The sequence below is a fragment of the Lytechinus pictus genome, chromosome 1, assembly GCF_037042905.1.
Source record: "Lytechinus pictus isolate F3 Inbred chromosome 1, Lp3.0, whole genome shotgun sequence".
NCBI lineage: Eukaryota > Metazoa > Echinodermata > Echinoidea > Temnopleuroida > Toxopneustidae > Lytechinus > Lytechinus pictus.
This window is the reverse complement of record NC_087245.1, coordinates 33,609,337-33,620,322: the sequence shown is the minus strand read 5'-3', so window position 1 is coordinate 33,620,322 and position 10,986 is coordinate 33,609,337. Positions and strand designations below refer to the sequence as shown.

At 34.9% G+C, this 10,986-nt stretch overlaps 1 protein-coding gene across 2 annotated transcripts; it reads right to left on the bottom strand.

The window, feature by feature from the left end:
• Positions 1-822: 822 nt before the first annotated feature.
• Positions 823-10,474, bottom strand: LOC129266104 (uncharacterized). Of its 2 annotated transcripts, none has more exons than XM_064105605.1 (7): positions 10,387-10,474; positions 8,765-8,811; positions 7,597-7,731; positions 7,006-7,116; positions 4,673-4,795; positions 3,238-3,985; positions 823-2,757 (listed from the first exon to the last, which is right to left on the bottom strand). In XM_064105605.1, the coding sequence occupies exons 4-7, from the start codon at positions 7,093-7,095 to the stop codon at positions 2,528-2,530; spliced, it is 1,191 nt and encodes a 396-aa protein (XP_063961675.1). In that variant the 5' UTR covers positions 7,096-7,116; positions 7,597-7,731; positions 8,765-8,811; positions 10,387-10,474; the 3' UTR covers positions 823-2,527. The 2 variants fall into 2 exon arrangements, with proteins under 2 accessions (XP_063961675.1, XP_063961666.1); XM_064105596.1 differs by lacking the exon at positions 10,387-10,474 and adding an exon at positions 9,057-9,201 and having other exon boundaries at positions 895-2,757.
• Between the last annotated feature and the right edge of the window lie 512 nt (positions 10,475-10,986).

Below are 10,986 nucleotides of genomic sequence, written 5' to 3'. Positions count from 1 at the left end.
ATACAATTTCAGAGTTATGAAGAGTATTCAACAAATAACCCCACATGGCCAAAGTTCATTGACCTTCAATGACCTTTGACCTTGGTCATGTGACCTGAAACTCACACAGGATATTCAGTGATACTTGATTACTCTCATGTCCAAGTTTTATGAACTAGAATACACTTTCGAAGTTATGATGGTAATTCAACAAATACCCCCAACTTGGCCAAAGTTCATTGACCTTAAATGACCTTTGACCTTGATCACGTGTCCTGAAACTCGCACAGGATGTTCAGTGATACTTGATTACTCTCATGTCCAAGTTATATGAATCAGATCCATGAACTTTCAAAATTATGATGGTAATTCAACAAATACCCTCAACTTGGTCAAAGTTCATTGAACCTAAGTGACCTTTGACCTTGTTCGTATGATTTGAAACTCAGGCAATGTAATAGGTAATACTTGTCTACTCTTATGACCAAGTTTCATGAACTACGTTCATATACTTTCGAAGTTATGATGAAATTTCAAAAACTTAACATTAGGTTAAGATTTTGATGTTGATTCCCCCAACATGGTCTAAGTTCATTGACCCTAAATGACCTTTGACCTTAACCATGTGACTTGAAACTCAGGCAGGATATTTAGTAGCACTTGATAAACCTTATGTCCAGGTTTCATGAACTAGGTATTTATACTTTCTAAGTTATGCTGTCATTTCAAAAACTAAACCTTCGGTTAAGATTTGATGTTGACGCCGCCGCCGCCGTCGGAAAAGCGGCGCCTCACTCAGCTTTGCAGGTGAGACAAAAACGAAAAGAAAAATCAGTGAAATTTGCAATTCTCTTGCAATTTATTTGTTTATTCATTTATCTATGTATTTATTTATTTATTGGTTTTATTTATTTTATACTGCAGGGTAGGCCTGTTCAGTTATGCAAAACTGCTTTCCAAAGGCGCCCTGTAGTTTAACAAATAACTCAACATCATAGCAATTCAATGTATGCAACATATAATAAAGTAAAAACAGAACACATCATATACATATAGAGTGAAATCAACAATTATTCATGGAATCATCACATTTACATCAAGTTATTCAGTGTAATTACATGTAATTTTAATGACAGTGTTTTTCGAATGCATGGAGGGACGTGCATTTTTGCAAGGGAGATATTAAATACGACGGCAGCAACATATTCAAAAGATTTTCTTTTATAATCTGTCCTAGGGCAGGGTATTTGAAGGGGACATGGTTCAGAATATCGTGTTTTATAAGTTACATTACGTTTGCAGATAAGTGGTTCCAAATTGGCTGGGGCTAAATCGTTTTGTATTTTGAAAACAAGAACACAAAATTGATACTTAATACGTTCCTCCATTGTTTGCCATTTGAGTGTAGACAACAATCCATGTTTGGGAGTAAGATAGTCCTTATTCAAAATTATTCGGGCATTCTCTGTCAGAATCTGTCACAAACTGATATTTTTTATATTTTAAAATGGCCAATTGATTGCTCACTCACTTCGCTCGCTCTCAAGAAACTTTTTTTAACCTGAAATGACATATGTTCTGTATCCTTCAAAATGCTTGGCTCATTGCATTTACTGAATACACACACAGACAACCTAACACACTTTCAAGGCAGTTTCGCAGCTCCTGATCAAAATCTTTACATTTGTGCATTGTCCTATATCTAGGCCTAATTATAATTAAATACAAAAGAAATAGTGAGTAGTGACACTATCGGCTCTCATTTGCATTACAGCTGTTTTGTTTATTAAGTTTTCATCCAATTTGATGAAATAGGCCAAACTAAATCTTTTTATGTGTTCAGTTATTTATCTATCTATTTATTGATACATATCGATAGGCCTCCACATTCAAAAGACCAGATTGAAATCACTTTGCATCTTGGTCATCTTGATTATCAGGTTATCGTTTCATAAATCTTGTTACCATAACAGTTTAATACTACTGAGAACATTTTGATTGGCTTATATTAAGCATGTAATAGAAATGATGTATTTGTTGTAAATAAAAAAGACTCTATGAAACAGGATCCAGTACACGATATACAAACAAGCTGTCAACGCTGCATTATTATCCATCAGCTTGGATGGACATAAAAAGTCAATCAATTGTAATCAATATACGATGTTGCGAATTTGCAGCATCCGTACCCCAACATTAGTTACATGAAGGAACAATTTACAGAACTCCTCCATTCATTCATATTTCATTAGACTATAATATGAGATCACCGCAAAACTAATATTAACATTCTATTTTATAAAATGTATAAGTATCCAAATATTACTCCACTGACGACTTCCATGCTTACGGGCCTCCGGACAGCACGCTTCCCTTTCGATATCATGAATAACTTAATCTGCCATAACTATATAGCAACTGATTTTCAATAAAGATTAATTTTCAGTAGGACAACATGTATGAATGTGAAAACAATCTGTCCCGTCTCCCTTTAGTATTTGACTGTATATGTAGTAAATCGAATCAATACATGTATAAAATATCATGCTTAGGATTCGCCATCATCTGTCTGAATAATGAACGCAAATGCTGTGCTGAATTGAGCTACAGTGAAACCGATGATGCCACTTGCAACGATGTCGGGGAGATAGTCTTCGAGGAATTTGAGCTGTGGGTATAAGGCTGTAACCTGTCCTGGGTCTCCCTTTATGAGGAAGAATATGAGGGATGGTAGCAGATCGTCTGTGCCAATTGAACGATTTTCACCAGACAATTTACCTATTGAGGATAAAGGAAAATAGTAGTAGTTATGATTTTCATCCAAATACCAGCTTTGGGGATCAATCCAGTTAAGTTACTACCAACTGTCTAATACCCCAAAACATACTGAAGAAATTGCTACAAACACATGGAAGGGGGGATTTCTGAATCAAAAATTAGAATTGGCCAAGATCGAACCAACAACCCTTTACTCAAGAAGTGGATGTTCCAAAGTATTGTGTAATCACTGGATAACATCCTACACTTTATATAAATATCGTAATCTTTACCTCTTCAGCCCTCTTCAGGGCATTTCATTCTGTTAATTTGAAGGGGTGAACGTTCAGACATACGTTCATGGTATGAGAAGAATTGTTAATGTCAGGACGGAAGATGAATGCTCTCATTTCACTTGTAGTATTAAAAAAAAACTTTGGTCAATACTGTTTTGATATCACTGAAATGTCGAAATGCCAAATAATATCACAAAACACTCACTTGAGACCTGTTCTTTGACTGAGTCAGAAAGAGCCTGAAGACACATGACCAACCATCGGAGCTTTACCAAAGGAAACCTTTCTTGCAAGACCATCCTTAAACACCCATATGCCCGGCTGAACATGTCTTCAAAACTAATGGGTCCTTGTGAGACAATCTTATTGTGATTCTTCTGAGGCTTGGAACTAGTAGAGGGACGCCCTTTCCCAGACTTGGCTCTGGACTTCTGTACGGGTTGGTCGATATGGGGTTTTGGAGTAATGGCAGGAAGATTGCTTAGACCCACCGAACCAAGAGTCACATCACGCAGGAATGGATAGAGGTTTTCCATCTCCTCAACCAGATTCGAAGCCAGAGATGCATGTGAGGCACTACCTACACATTCAAGTTGATGTTCCACTAAGGTATCGGCATCTGTACCCCTCTTGGATACCTGGTTACCGCGTTCATCTTGATCATGTTTCGACCAGTCCGTATCCAGATCTTTCCCTGACTTTATCTGTCCGTAGAAATTCTGCCTATCGAACACGTGGCTTGGTATCGAGGTCCAGTCTTTACCTGACACACTGGAATCGTCTTCATCTGAAGATGTTGGATCGGTTTGAGTACCCTTTTCTGCAGTTCCTGGTGTAGAGGTCTTTGCAGGATCAAGGATATCAATGACCCATTCACCTCTCAGTTTCATGTTCCTCGGATCGGCCGTAGGAAGGAGCATCTGCAGTAGCTTGGCTTCACCATCATACGCGAGCTAAAAAAAATATATATATATATTGGGATTGTCGAATGAGATTTCTTGAAGTTCATGAGTACATGAGAGTCTGCAAGCACGGAATCAAATATTACACTTTGCCATGAGAAAAGACTAGACTCCGAACTCTCTGTTTCTTTGTTAGAATCAGGAAAGTGTGTTTTTCGCTTCCTTGGAAGAAGCAGCCACAATACATTAATAAATTTCGTCTCATTCAGGATCTGTCTGGACACTGTAAAAAAACATATTTTTGGTAAAATTTTAACCAGCACGAGGGTAATTATGTGTCCAATCAATTTTGGGCAGTAATTTACCCAATTCGGAAAGCATTTGTCCTGTAAGGTTTAAAAAATAAGCAGCAATTACTTTAGAATGGGCAACATTTTCATCACACCGGATAATTAAAAATGCCCAATAGAAATGCCCAATGTTCGTTGGTCACATAATTACCCTCATGGAGCATTTTTACCAAATGTTTTTAACGTGTATTGTGCACTATTAATACTGGGTCTGTGGCTGTGTACTAAGTTCATGATATCGAAATGATCATTGGACGTCATTTCCCTTCGTCTTTCCGTTTAGTTTAAATGACCTATGTTTAAATTGATGTGAACATCTCTCCATTCGACAGAACTATGTGCACATACCCCACCCCCTCAAATAAAAATAATGGATAACGTAACTCACCACATAAAACTTTTCAATATCTGGTATTGTTGAAGAGAAGAACAGGGCTTCATACGATGCCCAGATTTCTGGCTTACTTTGGTCATCACTTTGTCCCAGATATTCAGTCACCTTTCCAATCACCTGAACAAATTAACAATCAAAATTAATGTTGATAATATAAAATTAACAATCAAAATTAATGTCGATAATATAAAATTAACAATCAAAATTAATGTCGATAATATAAAATTAACAATCAAAATTAAAGTTGATAATATAAAAATTGATGGGAATGTAAATTATTTACTACGAAATGCTTCTAGATTTGCTTAATTTTAACTCTAAATCTTCTGAAGTTTGTAATGTAAAGTGTGGAGTACCACAGGGTTCTATCTTAGACCCTTTGTTATTTTTAATTTAAATGAATGATATCATCAATGCTTCACCCTTACTTATGTTCTTTTCGCAGATGATACCAATGTATTTTTTCACACAGTTACTTCGACACGCTTGTAGCAGTACTCAATAATGAAATAAATAAATTGTCCATGTGGTTTAAATCAAATAAACTCTCCTTAAACATTAACAAAACTTATTTCATGTACTTTAAACACATCAATTCTGAGCATATATTTCGTGGCTCCATTAACATTGATAACATCCATCTTGCTGAAAAACAAGAAACGAAATTCTTAGGTGTATTAATTGACTCTAATTTAACTTGGAATAGCCACATTCGTTATATTAGCACACTTGTTGCCAGAGGTATTGGCATACTATTCAAATTGAAATATTGTCTTTCCCAAAGATCACTATTTATGCTTTACAATTCTTTTATTTTGTCACATATATCATATTGCAACATATTGTGGGGTAATTGCAACTAAACGAAAATAGACTCAATTCTACGCCTCCAAAAGAAAGCACTCCGCATTTGCTCCCACTCGCAATTTTTAGCACATACTGATTCTATTTTTCGGAACCTGAAAACATTAAAAATTAATTACATTCATACTTTCCAAACTGCCATTTTCAAGTACAAGTTCTCAACTAAATCTATACCTACACCCTTTCAAGATATTTTTGTTTACAACAGCAACATTCATTCATATCCTACACGCCACTCATCCAACATCCACCTCACAAACCCGATAACAATATTAGCACGTAAAACGATCAGACATCACGGCCCAAACATCTGGATGATTTGCCCAATGATATTAAACTCACTGCATCTATTTTTTCTTTTAAAGCTTCATTGAAAAAATATCTTTTATCGAAGTATTCTTTATATCACACCTGCACGTTCACCCACTTGCACACACACGCACACTACATTTCTTCATTTTTTTTTTCTTCTGTCTCCTTTTCTGATGATTTGTGACGTAAGATTTTCTTCCAGACCTAGACCTATAGAATAATTGGTTTCCATGTAGCCCCTTTCCCCCTTTGGCTGCTATTACTCAAGCATATATTTGACTTATATAGTTTGCCACTGCATTTGTTTTTCACTACTTTGTATTATCCTTAAATTGTATTCATGTCTAAATTTTGTTATGACACTACTATAAATTTGTCACATTACAATGTACTTTCATGTCATACTACGATTATGTTTATGTATTGTTAATTTATTTTTGGGCTTTACAATAAATGCAGAAAGTCCTGCAAAAAAATAGATCCAGTCTGAGTGATAAGCATTGGCCTTTCCATTATGAAAGAATTAATGTATGTACGGAATGACAGATATATATTATTGTTGGAACAATTGCATAAACATCAGAGAGAACTGGGTTTTTAGAAACCTACTCGCCAAGCAATAACCAATTCGCATGAACAGACTAAAATGAACAGTTTACAAACATCATCTCGATTGTCACCACTCACTGTGGGAAGAATTGATAAATTTCTTCTGCATTAGCACACACACAAACACACACACACCCTCTATAACTACATGTACCTTCAAGTCAGATGCCCGTACCTACTATCAAAATCTTGCACCAACGCTGGAGTAAACTCGCAGCCATATTTTAAACTCCATTTTCCACTTAATTGTTCAAATGCTGCCTCTCATCTAAGAGGTCTTAGTCTACATACGCACGCACCCCAACAACTTTTGGACTTGCATCTGAAGACTTGTCCCTAGCGATAGCCCCCCCCCCCCCCACCCCCAAAAAGTAATAATAATGATAACAAATAAAGTAAATAATAATAATAGTAGAACGAGACAAATTGTCCATAACTTTACTTTTAGCCATTCAGAGTGTGTTCGGAGACGATTGTCTTTCTATACCGCTGGGGTAAGACTTGAGATATGGTTTACATTAAAATACTAAGCCCAAGCTTACCTCTGAGAAGTGATCTCTGATTTTAAAGGTAAGATTTTGAGTACCGGTTTGATAATCCGTCAGTGATGAAAACCCTTCATTTGCTTTCATTGGAAGATGTAGCTTGGACCTCTGACATGGGCATAATAAACCAACATATATTGTGAATATCTCAATATTGTCCTGCCTTTTTTGCCCTAGTTACATACTGAAAGAATAGTTTAGAAACTGCAATCACACATGCAATTTGTTTAAGTCTTTGAAATGACGAAACGGTACATTTTCAGGTACACTTATACATAAACTTAAGGTTTCATCTTTGTTCATATAAATATGATCGAGTCTATTTTGAAGACGTAATAAACAAAAATCTTATTTTCATGACATGCGTACTTCATATATAATTCCGCTGACATTAGTGATGTATTCCAAATGGGTGGAGGGTGACTCTTCAAACGAAAATGCCTTGACGGCCATACACTGGTTGATTTCCTTTACGAATCCTTTCTCTTGAATTCTATTGAAAATTTATTTCAGTTTCTTGGAGAAAAGGGAAATATTCGTACGATTTTTTTTTTAAGCAATGTACCAATTTTATTTAGAATGACTTACACTTCTGGTCGGTGGTTTCTTTAGCCTCGCTCCACGTTCAGAGTGAAATTTCTTAGAGCCTTGGTTGCATGTGTGTAGCACTTCAAGAATCAAAGAATAATGACTTATCTTCAAGATGATATCTCTCTGTAAAATCTGAAACAATTTTGAAATAAATTTATCAAGCTCCTTACAGTGTTACAATATTACTATCATTTGTTCATATTTGTATCCAACATCAACATTTTCATGTATAATTTGTATTTGAACTAGACGAAGAATATTTGCTTATTGTTATTTTGAAAAATTATAATACTTGTATACTATTGTGATTGATATGGTGGAAATCAAATCAAAGATCGACCCAAGTCCACCTCTTGAGTTAAATATGGAATATTGTTGGATATGCAAGAGCTCATCCTGTGTGTAATTTATGTCCCGGAATTCCAACCCCAAAAATATGTCTGAAATAAATGAAAAAATATATGAACGAATTCCATATTGGACATACAGAGATTTTTTAAATTTTCTAGAAATTAACTGGTCTGGACATATACATATGTGTGTGTATATATTTATAGTAGAAAGAGATATAGGTGGGTGTGGATGTATTCATGAATTTGAGGGCAAAGAGAAGACTCCATTTCTTATGAAAGTTCGGTTTATGATCCAGGCCAATCCAACTCAGGTGACTTCATCAAATATAGTCGAATAATGATCAATATCTCTATATCTTGGAGGGCGTAAAATAATCTACACCCTAAATTAATTGGTTAACGAGAAGTGCACTTTTAATATGTGTTCTTCAGCACGATTTATTTACCTTCGTCTATTCGATTTAGACATTAATTAAATAATATTGACAATCGTATATGGGGTCGATTATTTTTTCCCTTTTGGTTTTGTGATGTTTGGATTATTAAAGAAATATGTTTCCCCATTGAAAAAGATTTTGAAAAGTAAAAAGCAGGGCCTATATTAATAATTGTGGAGCGATATAAGTATTGCATAAGTATGACAAACATGAACGCTATAAAAAGGTATTGTTCTTATTTCTTACCATTGTAGGCTATCCTCTATATTATAAAGAACACTTGAATTGACAAATAAAATCCTTCTTCTAGAATCCACATCAATTTTTTTTTAAACATTTTCTGAATAACACAGGGTAATTGAAGTTGATTATTACCTTGTCAACTTTTCGAAGGAGCGGCAGGGAAACATCAAACTTAATATCTGCAGACAAAAAGCATTAAAGCAGAAAGAATATACAGAAATACATGAGCAAATTGAAGGGGGTTTGTCGTTTTAAATAGACTTACGTAGCACACCTACGATTACAATAGGCGTATAATACTGTTTTCATCGCAAAGATGGATTCACAATTATCTAATCATCAAATGTAACATTTCCTCTGTTGGAATATCGACAAAAAAAGCAATAGTATCAAATACAAAATTGGAAGAACACTGTGCCGTTACCCATTATTGCAGTTATAACTAATAAGAATGGCCTCGTGAACAGTAATCCTAAGTGGTTGAGCCGATTTTAAACTGCAAATCCAAGCTATGTGCAGGTAACTACATTATAAAGATATCTCCATCTTTGAAATACATGTAGTGTAATGAAGTTTTGTGATTTCAAAGTTCATATTCCATTCTGATATTCTTTATTTACATAGAGAGATAAGGAAGATGGTAGTTTGTCACTTATTGCGCGATAAATCACGTCGAAATTTCAGTAAAACGTAAACATATGCCAAAAATATTGACACATCAACAAATTTAGCATTAACTAACAGTTTCCTTGTCTTCAACATGTTGATCATATATGAAAACAAGACTTGACAAGCATAACAAAAATCAACGAATAAACATTGCGCACAGGCGTGTTTGTGGGTGGATAAACAGTGTATATATATATATATATATATATACTATTATTATTATTATTAAGGGGGTTGATCAAATTAAACGACTTCCCTGAATAAAAATGGGTGGAGTTCCAAAGGATGACAAAAAATGGCTCCCACTGAATCGGAGAACCGGTGACCGATGACGAAAAATTGACGATGTCCGGAGACTGTCGAAGAACACGTCACCAATGTTGTCAACCTAATATTTGACGCTGTATGAAATAGCTTACAGTATTACAAGAACTCAAACGTTGAAGAACATCAGCTTAACATGGTCATGGTCCAGGATTGCTGAAGTCGTCTATAGTATAGCTCTATATGGAAATAAAAGGGCTGCCCATGGGTACCGTGACCTCCCTGACCAATGGACCCTTGAAAATCGAATAAATTCCCATTATGAAAAATTCCAACTCCTAACTATCAACATCTTAAATAGTTTATAGCCTTGAGGACTTCGTGATCATATTTTTTATGATTTTGATATTGTCATTTGATCAAATGACAATATCAAAATCATAAAAAAATATGATCACGAAGTTCTCAAGGCTAATTTGTTTAAGCACGTGTTTGTATATTACCTGTCTTCCTTATCATTTATTAAGCATCTATCAAAACAGTATTAATTTAGCAGCATACTGTATCAACCATGAACAGTCTACACATTAATCTACTTCTGTAAAATATTAAAATACAACATTCATTGCATCACTGTAAATCACTCTGAAAAAAATCACAGCATATCATTCCTAGCTTACTAATAACAAGAAAACATGCACTTTTTATCAGGATTAGTACAGACAAAATTTGGACTAAAAATCCATATCAAAATAGACTTAGATTGAGAAATCTCATTTTCTGACTCGAATAAAACTGATAAGATTATTAACTAAACTCACCGCTATTTGGGGTATTAAAAGTCCTCCAAAGTTAACAAAAAGAGGGTGATGTCTTGCTTGCGCTGCAGAATACAGGCATTCAAAGAGCAGTAACAAAATCAAAGTGAGTCCACTCTTGAAATGTTTTGCGCACAGCAATCAGTTGCCATTACAACCAATAGACCTCGGGCGGAACTATTTATTCCACCTGTTTCAAGAATCTGGGACCGACAACAAAAGGACCTGAAAGAGTTAAATACATTATATAACCCCTCCCAATTCAACTAAGGCCATGAACAAACTAAACCCACAGGCCTTTTGCCAGTACCCAGATAGAAATACTGCCATCACAAGGTCAACATAGTAGCTTTACATCATTTCTCTCTCTCTCTCTCTCTTAAATGTATTATACAAAACACTCAAAACATCATTTATCACATTTCCTCTGTCAACACTTGTCTACGTAAACTAAACAATTTTTTTGGATTTTATGTAACAAAATTAAATGATGCTTATGACAATATAAAACAATTAAACATAATGAACATAAAATAATGTAAATGTGTTATACCCTCCAACTTTTATGAAATATATTAACGGAAGAATATCGAGAGCAAGCGA

Excerpts from the sequence above, each read along its gene's own strand:
- LOC129266104 (XM_064105596.1), bottom strand. Across the intron at positions 7,732-8,764 it reads TCCTTCGAAAAGTTGACAAG|ATTTTACAGAGAGATATCAT; the intron begins GTAATAATCAAC and ends AAATTGTTTCAG. Across the intron at positions 4,796-7,005 it reads TCAGAGATCACTTCTCAGAG|GTGATTGGAAAGGTGACTGA; the intron begins GTAAGCTTGGGC and ends TAATTTGTTCAG.